The 17463-nt window shown below is 46.6% G+C and overlaps 1 protein-coding gene across 3 annotated transcripts in view; it reads left to right on the forward strand.

Moving 5' to 3' along the window:
- Positions 1-17463, forward strand: part of LOC139051027 (steroid hormone receptor ERR1-like) — a 141640-nt gene that overhangs the window by 108025 nt on the left and 16152 nt on the right. For all 3 annotated transcript variants that reach the window (XM_070528035.1, XM_070528037.1, XM_070528036.1), the window contains exons 3-8: positions 2088-2279; positions 4181-4297; positions 9567-9671; positions 11224-11394; positions 12681-12765; positions 15493-15683. In XM_070528035.1, coding sequence (XP_070384136.1) covers positions 2088-2279; positions 4181-4297; positions 9567-9671; positions 11224-11394; positions 12681-12765; positions 15493-15683 — 861 coding nt within the window. The remainder of the gene's footprint in view (positions 1-2087; positions 2280-4180; positions 4298-9566; positions 9672-11223; positions 11395-12680; positions 12766-15492; positions 15684-17463) is intronic.

Consider the following 17463-nt stretch of genomic DNA (forward strand, 5'->3'; position numbering starts at 1 on the left):
TCGCTGCATGAAAAACGTCATGTCGTTACCGTACGACTACTGCATCAACAAACGAGCCTGGATGACCAGAGAACTCTTTTCGCAATGGCTCATCAAACTCGACGACCAAATGAGGAGGGATGACCGAAGAATTCTGTTGGGTGTGGACAACTGCTCTGCTCACATTGTGAATGTTTGCTTGACGCACATTCACTTTGAATTTCTGCCATCAAACAACATGTCCTTGCTGCAACTGCTAGACCAGGGCATTATAAAGAGTGTGAAAGCAGAATTTCGTAAGTGCCTTGTGCAGCGATTGATTATCAACCTCCGGCTAAAGCAGCCGACTGCAATCAATATTCGTCAGGCAGTGGAAATGCTCACAGTAGCTTGGTGGACCTTGAAGGCGTCCATCATTAGCAACTGCTGGCGAATAGCTGGGCTTGTCAAAGCGCCTTTGCAGCTTGAAGATGACCTGGAGGTGACCAACAACCTAAGAGACCTGTGGACTGAGGTTGCGTAACTGCTGCCCACAGTCTCTTCCTTCGACGAGTACGTGGAGAGCGACAGCGCAGCAATAACGGCGGCCGACCTGACAACCAAAGAGATTGTTAACTGTGTTCGCAATGTCTCCAGTGACGACGATGACCCAAAGGAAGGCGTCTGGGGGTCACCGAACACAGAATATGAGGTCGTGTCGAACATTGATGCTTTAGTGCGCGTGAACAAAGTCTGCACTTTCATTGCTCGGTGCAATGACACACCCTATGAGGTATTGCGCAATGTAGAAGATGTAGACTCATTCCTAATCGGTCGTGCGTGCTGCACGTGGCAGAATAAAATCGGATTTCTTCAAGTAAAGCAGATATGAAGTAGTGAAACATTTTTATTTGAGAGTATGCTTGCCTGTACATGCGTCTCCTGCCGAGGTACGTCATTTCCCTTCCTTGGTTTGTCCACTGGCTTATAACCAAGTTTTTCATTACAATGATATTTCAAAATAATGAATGATTTTCGGCAGTCCCGCGTGATTCGTTATATGCTTGATAGCATAAGCAGCCTTGTATGTTCATTCTCTTTCATGATCTTTTTTCTTGAGCACAACTGAAAATAGTAACAAAATAAATCACTCACCTTTCAACGAGACTTCCATGCTGGCTTGGTTACATTGTTTGGAAGATGCTGTCCTATTTGGTGGATGGATTTGGCTCATTTTGATCTGTTTACCTGCAGGATCTGGCTCATTTTTTATTGAAAATAAAATCTGCGACCATGGTTCACTTCTGTTATTTAAGCTGTTTATTGTGACAGTTGCTGGGGGAAAGTTGCCTTGTTTTTCCTGCTCATTACAGCTCCGTTTGACTTTCGGTTTATTTCGAAGGAAAAGAACTCTTCAAATATTCTGCAGGATAGCTACTGGGTACATCTTTTCACGCCAGGTTCCTAATCCACATGTCACAAGCGATTGCCTTCACCCTTCTTCTACCTTGCCGGATACTTAGTGAAAATTGTGCTGTGGCCCCCCTCTCCATGGAGATGTTTCACTGAGAGTCGGCTGGCTGGCTAGAGAATGAGCTGAGCTGCGGTTGAAACCAAGTATAATCTGAAATTAACAAACCTGGATAAAGTGAATTAGTTATTTTTTAATATCAAACAAGTGAAATTAACTGGGCCATACTCATGTGAAATAACTCTCTTGTAACCAACTAAGCATTGAATATATCGAACCCAAAGCGTCTTCTGCCGGTGCCCTGAGCATGCGTGCAAAACTCTCGGAAACGTGCAAGAAGCGTATTGAAGCAAGATCTCGTAGGTGGGCTCACACAAGCCCACGCGTCGAGAATTCCATTCTTAGTGACTATGAGAAACAGTTCATGGCATGAATAAAGGCTGCTGCATAGATTTGTTTCCAATCATTGTTGTCCATTGTCACTTTGTTTTCTCCCCTGGTGAGGACAAGTGAGTACATAGTGAACGCATCGCAAAAGTTTAAATTCATTGCAGGTGAGTTGGGACGTAGAGAATTGTCTGACATGTCGAACCATTTTAAGTGCACGAGCCTGTTTTGTTATAACCGGGTCCAACCGCGGTATCCCTGTTCCAAGCAGGTGGCGGCCACACCACACGAGGCTCCTCGGGGCATCACCACAACAACAACAACCACCACAGCGGTGGCGGCGGTGGTGGAGGCAACTCACCGCGCCGGTTGTGCCTGGTGTGCGGTGATGTGGCTTCGGGCTACCACTATGGGGTGGCTTCGTGCGAGGCCTGCAAGGCTTTCTTCAAGCGGACCATCCAGGGTGAGCTGGGATCGTAGCGGGAGCAACGTCGAGTTTTTGTACAAAATAAATGTCATGTTTTCTTGTAACCAGGGGTCCTTAGGTTATGCAAAGGAGCATAAACTGCCATTAGTCTTATCACTTTGTGAGTTGAACTGGAACGCGGCCGTTTTCGCTGAACCGTAATGAAAACTTGAAAGACTAAAGTTTCAGTTTTTTTCATTTATTTAGTTCAACACACTAAAGCAGGGGCTGCTAGAACGGTGCCTGGCACTACGCTCATTTCTCCACTACGAGAGGGAGGGCATATGCTCTGGCATTATCTGTTTTGGCCAAGGGCTTTGTCTAAACCATACTTCGTTCTTGTTCTTTCCTGTTTTGTCAGGGTACATTTTGTTTCTGATGGCTTGGTCATTGAAAATTTATATACTACATTCTTATGCTTATCAGGTAACCCTGTGGAAGGTACACAAATATTGCGATCACGCAAGTGTCACATCGCACATTTTTTAGTTCAGTTATTTTGGGCCTGTGAGCTTTTATCGGAATCATGACGCAACATACTACAACTACAAATTGTGGCTATATGGTTACGTCAAGTCGCGTTTTATTTTTGAACCTTTATGCTTCCATTATGCGATGTACTTCGTTTCAATTGCGAGCGCATGTGGTGCACTGTGGCCATTGGCAACAGAAGTGTGTTACTCCTTTCATTTGGGGATAAATAGGATCAGATCTACAATACCTGCCGTGTAATAAATAGGTCATATCTTGCGGCATAAATGTATGAGACCTTTTGTTACATTGCGTTATGTGGTGCCTACCTATATCTTTCTTCCGTCTGTGATGTGCTATTTCCTGGTCACGAATGCGACCAGGGGGAGAAGTTGCTCTAGCAAGTGTACCATTGCCTACTATGTGTGAAATGGAATGCGGTGCCATCCCTTTGTTTCCTAGGGTTGAGGTAGCTCTACCACAACAGTAACCTTAATTTTACAAGCTAAGCAAGTATCTCTTAATGTGCAGCGGTGTAACAAACACTATAACACACGGTAACAAACTCCTGAAATTGTAGCGCCACTGTGAGAGTATATGGGCAGAAAATATTTTTCACGACACAACTTTCGAAATGCAAACATCTCGCAGAACTGCATAGAAGCCACAGTTTGCAGAAGGGGTTTGTCTTGACTTGTTGTCGTCGGGAGATCCTGCAGGACGGCTGGCTCGGGGCCAGAGTTGTATGCATTCTAATTTTCTTGGAGCGGCCAGCCTTGGCTCGTGTCACGGCTCCTCTACTCTGCAAAGCCACGGTGCCTTGCTAATCTTGTGCATCTTGGCACCTGCCGTGTCTGAACGTTGAGCCGAGGGACTTGATTTATGGCGGTAAACAGAGTCTGTTCGAGCACTGCTTTCCTCGTGCAGTTACTGCATCACCAACCTCTCCCTCTGTTTTACAGTCATGCTGGTTGAGCGTTGTGGGGGCCAAATATTTTGCAGTCAGCGGCTGTTGTGAGCTTTTAAGCTTTCAACGCTTGCCTGGCATGGGCGAAGGGATGGACTTGGGAAATTTCAAGCACTGTTCTTCCTCCAAAACTGCCGAAATGTGAAGGCGTGATTTTAAATTCGCGACGCCATGCTGACGTGCCGGTGCTGATTGTCTGGTGTGAAATTTAATAAAAGAAGGTTTGGTCTTCACTGTCCCCCGAAATAACGAACCTTTCTTTTTTTGCACCCAACTAATGAAGATAGTGTTTCAAAAGAAAACTCAAACAGTCTAGTTTGGCTTAGTGCTGCCATTAAGAGTTCCTTTAACGCAGCAAGGCCAGGGGAACGGTGCCTTGATGTGTCGTTACACATCAACTAGCAATAACATCGCCAGTAATGTGGTTTCCCTCTCTCTCTCTGTTGACTCTTTACTGCAGGCAACATCGAGTACACGTGTCCCGCATCGAGTGACTGCGAGATCAACAAGCGGCGACGCAAGGCGTGCCAGGCCTGCCGGTTTCAGAAGTGCCTCAAGATGGGCATGCTCAAGGAAGGTGGGTGTCTCTTGCATCATGCTCATACTTAGTTTCAGTGGTTCAGAGATGAACATCACGGGATGGAACGTCTTCTGTGTTCATGCACCTTGTGGAATGCAAGGGTAGTGTTGCAGTGAGTTGGAGATGATGGTGGACGTGTGGCTGGAGCTGTGGAGCCAGTGTGAGGGTTCCGTGAGGATATGAAGCCTGCGGCTTATGTGAGGAATTTTACTGGCCCACCTTGCTATCCTTGCAGTGTTTGGACAAAATGCCTTGGTTTTGGGCTAAACATGTCTTCGCTATCTCTTCCCATGGATTCAAAAGTGATCTGAGCACCTAGGCAGTGAGGCACGCACAGCCTACGATAAGTGGTGAAAAACGTCTTCATTGAGAAGCAAGCATACAGTCTCACAGCTGTTGCCAGTACAATTAGTTCACATGGTTTGTAGAATTGCATGTTTTTTTTTTAACAAAACAATTACTTTGTTGTCCCCTTCTGTTGTGCGATTCTTCGCCTGTTTTCTGTTGTGGGTTGCATTGTTTTACGCTGAACTAACCAACCAACCTCGCCCATCACCACATTGCACCAGTTCAGGCTACTGGCAGCTCTTCGCTATCAATGAAGAGCAGCTGTTGAAAGTGGTGCAGATCCCCCCGAATTTTTCTTGGAATCTTCTCGACGTAACCTGCAAGGACTCCCGAAAACTTGCTAGAGCAATTACACCAGGTGGGCCTCGTAGCTCTGAGCCAGCTGGCTCTCGCAGGGCTTCAGTAACTCGAGGCAAGCTTAGCTGTCGTGCAGCCAAGCAGATGCGTGCTTCGAAATGCGATTTCAGCACCGCAGTCGCCATTGTTACTGGCAGCAGGGGGTCAACCTGACGATCTATTGTACATTGTGTGAAAGGCGCGAGGGGACCTTGAGCAGTGTTCAACTCTGTTCAGAGCATCTGGGCTCGCAGACACTTTGTTTTCTGGCTGCGAACGTATAAGTTACGGAAGCAACATGCATGTGTTCAGGCACAGCTGCTGTGAATAGTAATACGATTCCATATTTCTAATGTGAGAAGTAGAAAACATAGTTGCGTATTTGCAGTAGCATATGACTTGTAAATAGATAGTATTCTGAAGTCGGTTGGATGTCCTAATTTATTTGTTCGCTCTACTGAGTTTGGGAACTGTGATACCACCACATGCTTTATGCATATTTGAGATGCAAAATTACATCTTTGTCTTCAGGTGACAATATGTTGTGGTTTGGCCCATCTCATGGCCGTGGACGCAACAGGACAAGACCCAGAGCCGAACCAGTATTTCAGGGAACCAGCGGAGCACTAGAAGCGGGTGCATTGTTACTGGATTTTTGGCACCACTGATCTTGCGTGGTAAACGAGCGAGCGAATTGACGATGTTCTTCAGCATGAATAGCCGCTTCCAAAATAGGTGTCACTTCAGAAAGTTGGGCCCATAAGGGAGGATGGTGTCCGTGGAACGGGGAGGTCCTTATCCATAAAGAAGAAAGAAAGGAGAGGGGGCGTTGGTAGGTTGCTGTGTAGAGTTATTGGCGTAGGTCATGAAAGGGAGAACCTGGTTCCGATTGAAGTGACCGTAGGACACATACATCGCAACCATGTGGTCAAGGGTATGACTAAAACGATAATCTCCGGTACACTTACAACACACCTTTTTCCCAAAGTTCTGAGGTCCATTTTCCTTGCACGTTGCTGTCATGTGCTTAGCTCTTGATACTTCTGGAAAACAAGCCAATGAGGTTGCTTAAGGCTTGATCTTGCTCTAATAACAATGCTCACACAATGTTATGTTTGAGTTGCAATAGGGGAGAACCTAAATACAGTAAAACCTTATTGATACGATCCCGTTACGTATCATTTCGCGGTACCAATGTTTATGATCGAGAACACAAAAATTGACCCAATAGAGTTACGCTTGTTTTCCACCAGCTCGACTTGCGTCGGCATCTCGATCCTCGTGCTGCAATGATTGGCGCAACGCTTCCCATTACATAGATGTCAAGTACAGTTGAGTCTGTCACATTTTTTAGTTACTTCGGATCGTATGTTTCCCCAGTTAGCAGGTTTTTTTCTCTAGTTTTTTTTTTTCCAAAATGTACGAACTATGTTCTGCTGCACTACAGTGCACAACTGCTCGAGGACTGACAATGGCAAAATGGACACAAATGGTCTTTGTGGCGTCTTTCTCTTCGTGCTCTTGTGTGCTGCAGGGCTTGAAGCCACAAATAACCAACCAGCCTGATTCTTTGCGCCGCTGGCATAGCACAGAACATGCTGCTATGATATGTCAACCATGCGTGAACCCTACAGTGACACGGAGCCACCTTGTGCACACTTAAAAAGACCGACGGGCAACCTGGAATTCTTGGGGACCAAAAGGCTTTCGTGATCGTAGGGTGTGTCCCCTCGCAGCTTTGCCAAGACCACATGCCACAATCTCGGACCAACCAACTCGGCTGCAGCGTGGCGTGCCCGAGAAGACTTCTACCTTGAAAAGCAGCGGCAGTAGGGGGGGCCTTGGGGAGTTCGTACGAATATATCTGCTGCCACAAGCTTAGCTCTGCGACAGCAGCTGCCGCCATTTGGAACCGGGCCGATGCGTCTTCAGAAGCTCTCTCTTCTCAATTCAGCAGTGCACCCCGCGGCAGCTCGGAAGGGAAAGGGGTCATGACGAAAGCCAAGCTCCTTCTTGTTTCCGAGGCCTCGAAGGGTTGGGGTTGGCTGGGTGCCAGGGACCTGTTTTCGGTTGGTTGTTGGTTCCGCAAACAGAACAGCGACCTGTGCATTTTTGTCATTTGAGTCTATGCTGCGCTCTAACCGCTTTTGCCGGCAGCAGTTTGGAGGGGCTCAGCTGCTGCGATGCATCTTGTTGTCATCTTGTGAGCTTGCTTTTTAATTCCTTGTTTTCCTTCTCCTCCTCTCGTTCTTTCAATGTTGCCCGGGGCCTTGAGTTTTGCACGACCACTTGTCACGCTTCTGGCCTTGCCGTCTCTCGAGCAGCAGTTGAGCCGCTTTTAGTTCCCGATGCCATCGCAGCGCGCCAAAGACGGCTGGTTGCCTTTGTGCGTGCATAGAGGTGTGACTGGTGTTGGAGTTGCTGCTTTGAACCTTCAAACTTCTTTCCTTCTTTCTTCTTCATGTGGCTAGGCTGTGGAATTATGCAAGATTTGTGGAAACCTGTGCAGTAAAGCAAGGCAATGCTTGTTTGCCCAGGGAAGACAACTGGCAAGATTTGAAAAGGGCTCATGGTTTGAAAAGGCTACGCACAGTAGACATGGACGCACACATGTTTCAAATCATGACTTCTTACCGACTTGTTCGGACTTTCTGTTGTTTTAAGTTGAGTGAGAGGTTCCACGCAGGCACATTTCTCAATTTTAAACATTTGGAAGTAATTCCGCTGTTAACCAGGAATTGTTATTATGTTAAAGTGTGCCTCTTTTCATGAATGCCATGTGCAGGTATGGGGCACCTACATAAAGACTAAAGTGCGTCTTACAACACGTTTTTGAACATGTTAAGTATTAATAATATGTTTACGCGCTCTCCAAAGAATATTTTTTAGGCCTCTGTACAGCCGTGTCTCATCCACTTCTCGATGATCATTATTCGTTTAGCAATGGCAGTTTGTTATCATAGCCTTGGCGCTGTTTGGCCACTTCTGGCGCTTGCGCCAATAAACTCCAGTCATCATCATCCTCATCATCTTCATCATCATGTTAAGTAGACCTGCCTGATACTGTCACAAACGTGTGGGCCAAATACTGTTCCTTGTTTTCACTGTAGGGAGCATACAGTTTCTTTCAAAAGACTGCCCATGCTTACCTTCAACTTCCAGAAATCTCCACCACTCTTTGCACAATCCTTTACATCCATTTAAACCCGTTGGTCAGAAGTAAAAATGGAAGAACCCCATCCCAGATCAGCATGTGGAACCATCAGTGGCAGAGAATGAGACCACTGTGCTGATACTATGTATCCTTTTTGAGATTAAGTGGCGCAATGGTCACATGTCACATTGTCACGAATTCGTCCCAGTTCAAATGTTCGATTCGGTGATTGGCGGAGCACGGCAGGCCCCATTTACTGTAGCCATGGGAGCAGTTTCAATGGCAGTTCGATTGTAAAAATATGAGAGAAAAGAAGGGGGATTGAGAAGGTGTGACAGTGTCAGTGTATGATTGTCGTTACATCTGTTCATACAAAGGTAATTGAAAAACTGTTTATTTGTAGAAGATTTGCAAGGAGATGCCCCAGATACCTACCATAGAAGTTAAATGTGACAAAACATGGATGGAACGAATTATCGGATATAGCAGAGCAAATCTAAAACATTTATCGCCAAAATTGGCATGCAATGAATATATGCTTATAACGATTATCGATACAGTGAAGGTATTTTAGTGTCGGATGTGACTTCGGTATAGCGAGGTTCGACTGTACCTGACACATTTCATTTTCCACCTTCATGCAAACAGTGTTAAGAAAGAAATCGCACACACTCAAAACATCAAAAATGTTTGAGTGCTGGTAGTCGTTGCATCTGTGTACAATTTGGTGGTCTAGGAAAGAGAGGTACATGGGGCTGCCACTGTCGCATTGTCTGCCTCTCTTCTACAGCAGTAGCTGTCATTGGCTCTATCGCCTAATAATTTTAATGTCCACCATAGAAATCCTAGAGCACTTCGTGAGAGGTGTTTATAATGAAATAATGAAAAAAGAAAGAATCCACAATGCCACACTAGGATTTGTGCTCCGGTCCTACAATGTGCCAACTTTTACCTCTCAACCACCAAGCGCTTGGCTAGCGGAGAGAATACAGCGTCTGGGAGAAAATGCTTACGCTGCTGGCTACTGTGACTGACTGTTTCTTTAGTATTCGCTGCAGCCACGCTCTGCTACTTGTCCTTACACCAGCATCAAAGTGAAAGATTTTAAACGACGCCTGCGATAAGAAGCGAAAGGCAGGATAGGAAAGAAGAGGGAAAAAAAAAAGTGCCACCTCTCTTCAGTCGTCCAGCACCAGGGCGGGGGCCGCCTCCACAAAGACGGCGTGGTCTATCACTGAATAAAGATTTCTTCTTTTTCTTCTCGAAGGCTGCTTGCTTGTTTTGCATCTGAGAATGTTTGCTCCAACTTCTACTGCAGGATGCAGTGCAAGACTTCCTGCGCAAAGCATTTCAGCTGCTGCCGTGTCAGTACTTTTGTTTTATGGGTGAAAACTGGAAAGCTTATTTCTTCTTTCAAACTTCTTGCAGGGGTCCGGTTAGACAGGGTTCGTGGTGGCCGCCAGAAGTACCGGCGAAGCACGGATGGCCCCTACCATGTCCAGGCGCTCACCCCCAAGAAGGTCTCCCTTGAAGGTCAGTTGAAACCCAAGGGCTTTACCCTCACCATTTTCTTGTCGGAAGTGGCAAGCCTCCGATGATGACTGAGCCGCTACACTTGTGGAGAGCCTTTCCTGGCTACTGCTACTGCAAAGAGCCCCATGTAATTTTGCTTGCATTTTTCTAATCTGATGAGAAGTAAAAAAACTTGGAATGAATCGTCAGCAACCTTCCCACGTACAAATGTCTCTGGCAGGCACATATGAGCAGCTGTCTAGAGTAAGACGCAATGCTGCTCCATCTTTTGTCTCGTTACGAAACCTGCATTAAACTTTTCCTTTCTTTGCCATTTGCCTGGGTGTCTCAGGGGCACGGAAGGCGGGATGACTATGAGAAAACATTGCATCATGATTTTTTAAGCATACTTCAAGTAAAAAAAAAAGTGATTTACTATTCCAGCATGGTGAAATTACTGGCCTGCAAACACATGGTGAAAAGGATTTGCTTCCTTCTTAACTACAGGGTATGGAGAGAGTAAATGCTTTCTCTCTTTTGCTGCCTTTAGTGGTACCAAGAAAATACCTTTTTTAGAGCGCAGCTCTTAGGTGACCATTCCTGCATGGAGCGTTGGCGTGCCTCAGCGTCTCTCATGCTACCTCGGCGTAAACAAGCGAACGAACACAGTGAAGGATGAAAAAGGGAATGTGGAGTGCGGCAGGGGATGAAAAACTGCGATAGCAAAGAGAGCGCGACGAGGAAAGTGGGAGAAGCCACCTTAAGGCACCACCAGATGGTACTCACATTCACGCATCTGCGGCAGCAGTGGCTGCCGCAGATGCTGCCGGGGAAAAAAAAAGAAGAACCAGAAAGCTCGCCATAGCGCATTGCATTCGCCACAAGCGTTTCTCAGTACAGATTATGGTTGCAAAGCTGCAGTCGCCAGGAAGCGGCAACTGTGTAGCTGGTCCATGTATAGCGCCGTGCATCGCGGCTCTGCTAGGCAGAGTGGTGATCGGTGCGATGTCTCCATATATAGTGCAATGAAAACACGTATAGAGCTGCACTCATATTTCGTGTTAGGCAGTCTCGTACCCGTCGGTGAATTTTTTGTTTTATCGCTGGTACTTCTGGTAGTGCTAGGGAGAGGTATTCTCTGTTTTGTTGGTGCCAGCTGTACACCGCAGTGTACAGCCTATGTCAAATGTTTAGAGTCGATGGTATTCGAAAAAAAAAATGCGGTATACCAGGCACATAGTCTGGTATTTCATTGTTCATCCTATACCATTAGTGTACGTGAATAACTTAATTAAAACACATTTGCAGGCTAGTTGGTTTGAATCCAAGGTATAATGTGTAAGCGCAACTTAACGAAGACAAAGAAAGTAACAGATACACAGAGACAGTGCTTTCTCTGTATGTCTGTTTCTTTCTACGTCCTCGTGCAGTCGCGCTTACACAATGTAACAAATTGGTGCTGTACGGTTTCTCACAGGCCATGATCACAAACTGCTTGGCAATTTTAATGTTTCCTTGAGGCATGAAGGACTGTTTTCAGCAACCTCTCTCTGTGTCCGGTGTGCGTGTGCAGACAATGTGATAATCTCGGCGCTGGTGCACTGTGAACCGGAGCCGCTGCTGGCGATGACCAATGGGTCGTCGTCGCCCTCGCTGGACAGCCACTACAAGATGGTCAGCGTGCTGAGCGAACTCGTGGACCGGGAGCTCGTGGCCACCATCAGCTGGGCCAAGCAGATACCCGGTGAGGGAGGCCGCCGGCGCCCTCTGTTAGAAGAGGCTCGCACTTGCATGAGACACTGCAGCCGGACGCTTCGTCAGTAGGGAATGTTAGGTTGCCGCTCTAGAAGCCTCGCAAGATGGTGGCCCCACGCCAAGAATAGCCACTTCGCTGGTTCATCCTGCGGTGCATGCAGTTATCCGGAATTTCGGAAACGCGTGGTGTGACTTCGTTGTCAGTAGCATAGCCTGTAAAATAAATTATCTTTTGAATGAGCTTCTGTAACCAAATACTGAAAGCGGCACGTTGTTTGCACCCTATGCAAGAACTTGCGCTGACGGTGACAATAACGCTGGTTCTCATAGTAGGACGTTGTAAATGGTTCTGTATCCGATTGCACCATGCAGACAATATTTTGATCAATTTCTTTCTAAAAAAAAAAAAAAGAGTTGCACTTCAGAAATGGGTCAATACGATAATCATTCACTGTGAACTGCCGCTTGTGCTTGAAAATACTTCTAGTGTATGTCAAGAGCAGGTAGTTTACCGAGAAATTGTGTGTTCTACACATTGACTGTCCCATAGGGTTGCCAATACAGCTGCTGCAGTCATTGGGGTCACCATCGGGGTCCGGCACAAGTTTGCCAACCAGTCAGGTTCAAGTAATCCAGAGATGGCTAATTTCAGTATCAGAGTAACACATGTCTTGGTCCATATGGGCGCTGGCTGGCACCTTCAGTTCGCATTGAATTAACTGAAAAATCGAATTGGCCAGAGTAAAATAGTGAAAGTTCATTCTGTAAGTTATATGTTGTATCATGGAAGCAGTGCGGTATTTCTATGGGGTGACGCCAATTTTATGCTATACTTTACGTCAGTGTTGCTTTCGAAAGCCTTGTCCCGGGTAAAAGTGATACTGTGGACATTCAATCAAGTTCCATCAATTTTAGTCAACCATTTAGCCAAGTTTAGCCTGCCTTTAGTGTCACCTTAAATTTTATGCTGACACAGCGATTTCCTGACACATCCATTTCCTATCATATCACGCTGCCTCCAAGTGTTGAGGGCAAAGGATGTTGATAAAGGTGTGACATGAAAAATGGCACATGAAATTACAGAAACGCAGTGAGACACCACAATGCTTTCCTGACCTTTATGAAGTACTTATTGACTCAACAGGGCTGTGGTGCTCACTAATGTTCGTTAACATTACATGTTGGAAGGTTTCATAGCTAATGCCATGTTGGTTAGGTCATTGCTTTCTTTTTTTGTCTTGCATGCTCATTCCGTCTGTTCAACGGTGGAACCAGGCTTCCCCGACCTGACGCTCAATGACCAGATGCGCCTTCTACAAACCACCTGGGCCGAGATCCTCTCCCTGGCATTGGCCTACAGGTGAGACTGTCTCGTCCCGGATTTATTGTCGGTTGAGAAACATAAGAAATGAGCTATCTGCTGGCTTGAATTTGAATTCTGCTGATTTGCATTACGATTGCAGAACATTAGGCAAAGGGATTTCGAAGACAGGTGTGTAACTGTAGAAGACATCTAAGCCCAAGAAGTTGGCATTGTGCAGAAGACACCTTCGCAGAGATAACAACCAAGCACAAGTTCTCTGTTCAAGTTGTTGGTCCTCATGTATACCACTGAATTGCCATACCTGCCAGATTTACTGAGTTTTGCAAAACATATACATATGTAGGCTCATTCTACAATTTTGCTAATGTTGCTTCAAGAGTTATGATTTGCATCGTGAAAGAGTATTAAAGGACAGGGCAGCACGAGATTGCAAAAAGAATACATAGAAAATAATTGCTACGGTAACTCTGCTGCCCATTCATGGCAACGCAAGGGGTTGTTTCCTAGACGAATACAGTTAAACCTCGATATCATTTGACGAATACAGTTAAACCTCGATATAACGAAGCCGGTAAAATCGGCAATTAGCTTCGTTAAATTGAAATTTCGTTGTGCTGAAATTCGACCTTTTGCGCAAATAAGTACAGTCGCCAATCAATTACAAGAAAAGGTGCTGCAGAATTTTTCGAATTATGGGGCAATCAAAAAGAGCAAACTTGAATGAGAAAACAGTTCATTTTGATGAATATGGGAGTCGGTGACGAAAGATAGTTTCCTGCCACGTTGACGATATCTTCCTATCGGCGGTACGAATTAAGCCAAGCCAGCCATGCTTTCGCATGCACTCTGCCCCTGCGGCTGATAGCGTCGCCCGCACTGAGACGATACTATCAGAAAAGTGCCGGCAGCAGGGAGCGAATGCTTCGCCTGCTTCTTGCCCCAACGAGTCACCGAAATTCGAGTTTGTGCAACCTCCAACGCTGAACTCGCGGTAAAACTAGCTCACATGGTGCCACACTGTGTTGGCACGCCCAATCTTTGCACACACGGCAAATGACCTCTCAAGCAGAGTGCGCGGCTGCGTATGCGCTCAGCCGCGCTTGCAGCCACGTGCATCCGCAGCTGAGACGGAGACGTGCGCCAACTTACCCCCCACTCCCACTTCGCCCCTTCACGCGCACTTGATCGCGTTACCGCGAACTCACTCCCCTCCCCCTCTTTTCCTTTGCTCGTGCGGGAAGACGTCACTCGTGAAGCCACCATCTTGTTTCACCCTCGCACAATTTCGCTCGCACCTAATGGACACAGTGCATGGGGCGCGATAGGACCTTATCGCACTTGGACTCTATACGGAACAACGGACTCGCGTACAGCATAGTTTTGGATATAATGGACCATATTTCAGCCTTAGTTTGTTCTACCTATTTTATGAATGCAATGAAGTTTGCTTTTAATGAGCCGCACTGCCAGCGACTATCGGCTACAGCAGACAAAATTAGCGTAAATTTTTGTCAAAATCGACCGTATAAAACAGACTTTTCCCGTGTTGACACGGGCTGGCAACTGACTTGCGAGGGTCAGCCGACAATTGCGGCTCAATATCTTGCGCAAAAGGGAGGGAGGAACGCAGGGTGGAAATGCGCCGTCTTTCACGTGTGAGACGCAGGGGGGTGTGTTGAGAACGAGGGGGAGGTTCTTATCCAGTGGCTGCGTTTAACGGTGCGGCCGTGTGGGCGCCGTATCTCGAAAGCGATCTGCGATGTGGACTAAGTGCGCCCAGTGTGGGTAGCTTCATATGCGCTGTGCTTTCATCGTTTAGTTCCCATTGAAGCAAGAGACAGCATGAAGGTCAATTCGCTCGCTGGTGCTGCCATGCTTAGCTTGCTTAATTTGCTATCGTAATCGATGCTTCACCTTTGGGCGAAACTCCAGCTTCTTTTGTTAGTTTTTTACTTTGGATGTTCATCACTCACTTATTGCAATAAAGTTGTTTTTGCAAAATGTTTCGGAAGTGAGGCGTCTCGAATGTTACGGACTTCAGATAAAACGCACATTATTTGTCAAATTATCAGGGTTTGTTTTAACGAGATTTGACTGTATGTGCTTCGATGCATCCAGTGCCAAGTTGCGCAGGATATTGCAAAAGGGAGCATATCTCCCAAAGTGATTGCCCGAGAATATTGCTTCTGGTCAGTTTTGCCATGAATGACTGGGCAACTAATTTCTGTGCTGTTAACAGTTCAACCTAGCAAGTCGCACCACACGCTTTCTATTTTCTGTAAAGTTCATAAGCACAAGCTACGTGGCGTTGGATACTAATGGACGATACACAAAATTCTGTATGCAGGCTTTCCCACACATCTAACTTGCCTTAACCAGTTGACCTGCATTCCCGCTAGTAGCACTGGTAAAGCTGAGACAGGCGCTTTGAAAGCTTGGAGGACGGTGCTGGGGACAAAGGGCGGCACGAATGGTGTGTCAGCAGCCCACATGTTGGCACATTAATTACAATTCTAGCCCCAGGCCTGCTACTTTGGTTAGGTCAACTTATGTGCAGGCAACGGAAGTGCGCTTGCAGGCTTTGCACATCGTCTACTCGGTGCTTTTCGAGAGTTTACCGTACTCTACATTTCTTGTCCTCGGCTTGAGCTTGTGCGATTTGCAGAAAGTCGAACCCGAGTCAGTTGTAGACCAAACCTACTCGTGTCCGCCCGTGCAACTACGGAAGCCCCCAAATGAAAGGAATCGGCGATGCCTCTGCAGGTCGTGCCACCTGAGTCCCCCCGTGCGACTGATGTTTGCGTCGGACCTGATGGTGGACGAGCGGCAAGCGTCCGAGTGCCGGGCAGAGGAGCTGTTCCTGCACACCGCCCACCTGGTGAAGCGGCTCGAGGCCCTCTCCGTGTCCCGAGAGGAGTTCCTAGCCCTCAAGGCCCTGCTACTCACCAACGCAGGTCAGTATAGGGTGGTCGACTCCTTGGCCTAGGGAACACAATGGCCCTGGCTCACCCGCCCGTATGGCATGGAACGGTGTGCACACAATCCCCGTCGGATGCCAAGCACCGCAGTTTCCTGTAAAAAAAATTTAGCCGAGGCCAGCATTACGATGGTTCAACACCCATGAGAATAATGGAAGTGCATGGATTTGTCTCGTCTTCAGGCTTGTGGCTTCGTTCCTGTGGTATTACTCATTACGCTTTGTCTCTAAATTTTCAAGCAATCCTGGTTTACAGATTCTGTTTGTCTGTGCACACATGCGTCGCCATTACAAATTATTGCAGTTAATTAAGATGCGTAGCTTCTGAAGATGATCAAGTTGCAAAATTTGAAAGTCACGAAACCCGTTTGAAATTGGAAGGTTGAAGTTTAGGCAAATCCTTGTACTGCCTGTCATACTTTCAGTGCCCTCGGCCACTAGCTGCAGAGTTCGCTCTAGTAATTCTTGTAGGAAACGCTATGGCCTGCACAAGTAGGCAGCCGGATGGCATCACACAGAGAAGGAGGCTTGTAAGCTGCCCTGTCAACAGGATGCATCTGATTGACTCAAGGGGGGTGACATTCCAAAGCAACTCTAGGGATTTGAGGGCTGATGCAAGTGGAAGGCTCTGGATTAATCTTTCTTACTACCTGGGGTCCTTAAACGTGCACGTAAGACAAATTACGTGAGCATTTTTCTGCATTTCGCCCACGCTGGAATGCATTCACTGGAGCTGAAGATAGAACCTACGACCTCGCGCTTGGCAGCATCAGTGCTGATCACGCCAAATATGTCACGCCGTATGTCCTAATTAAAATGAGCTATTGTTGCGATAGAAGGTAGCCGTTGACACTATATCTGCGCGTTTTACTGTTAAGCCTGATGCATATAAGCTCACCTTGGGTTTCTATTCTTGACAGCGCCAAATTCCTCCACATTGTTACATTCGCTATCTCATCGGGCAGCTGTGCCGGCTTTGATTGTCTCAGAATGCTAACAAACATGGAGAAATTTGACAGTGTCCTGGCATAGCTTCCTGTATCTTTCAATGCTAGCCCAGTTGCCCAACAATGCATGGGAGCCAGTGGTCCACTGCTGCGGCAGGACGTTCGTTATCATTTTGTGCCTGCTGTTGTTTGAGCATGGACAACTTTAGCTGTGCACTGCAGCTGCTCTGTGCTCGCTACTTGGCTTCTGCATGATGTGAGGTGAAAGACAATTGATGTGACCCTAACCTAGCGCGATAAACTGTGACCAACCGGCGGGAAAGTGGCGTCACTGGGCTGGCACTGGAAAAAAAATGCAGGAGGCTATGGTTCAGAGTAGCCCTATTGCTCGCCTTATAAATAGCAGGTAAGTTTGTTGTAAGCACACGTTCGTACACTGAAGTACGTTTTATACACCTCGTCTAGACAAAATTTCGCCCAGATATTCTCCGTTCCAACCAATAACGCTTATTACAGTTAGGTCCAATATATGTCAAATTTGTTGGAACTGTTAATATGGGTCGACCAAACTAAATGAGATGTATGGACTGTTATATCATAAATTATGTTGTATGTAGATCCACTGTAATGGTTAATTAACCCTTTCAGCATCAGTGATGTACCGGTACATTATGTACCTGATGTACATGATGATGACATGATGTACATGTACCAGCCATGTACCTTGTGACAGTCTTTCTGTCAGATAGGAATGCGGGGACCACACCAGGAAAGCATTTGCCATTATCCATATCATCTTTTATTTTTGCA

This window comes from Dermacentor albipictus, chromosome 10, assembly GCF_038994185.2.
Source record: "Dermacentor albipictus isolate Rhodes 1998 colony chromosome 10, USDA_Dalb.pri_finalv2, whole genome shotgun sequence".
Lineage (NCBI taxonomy): Eukaryota > Metazoa > Arthropoda > Arachnida > Ixodida > Ixodidae > Dermacentor > Dermacentor albipictus.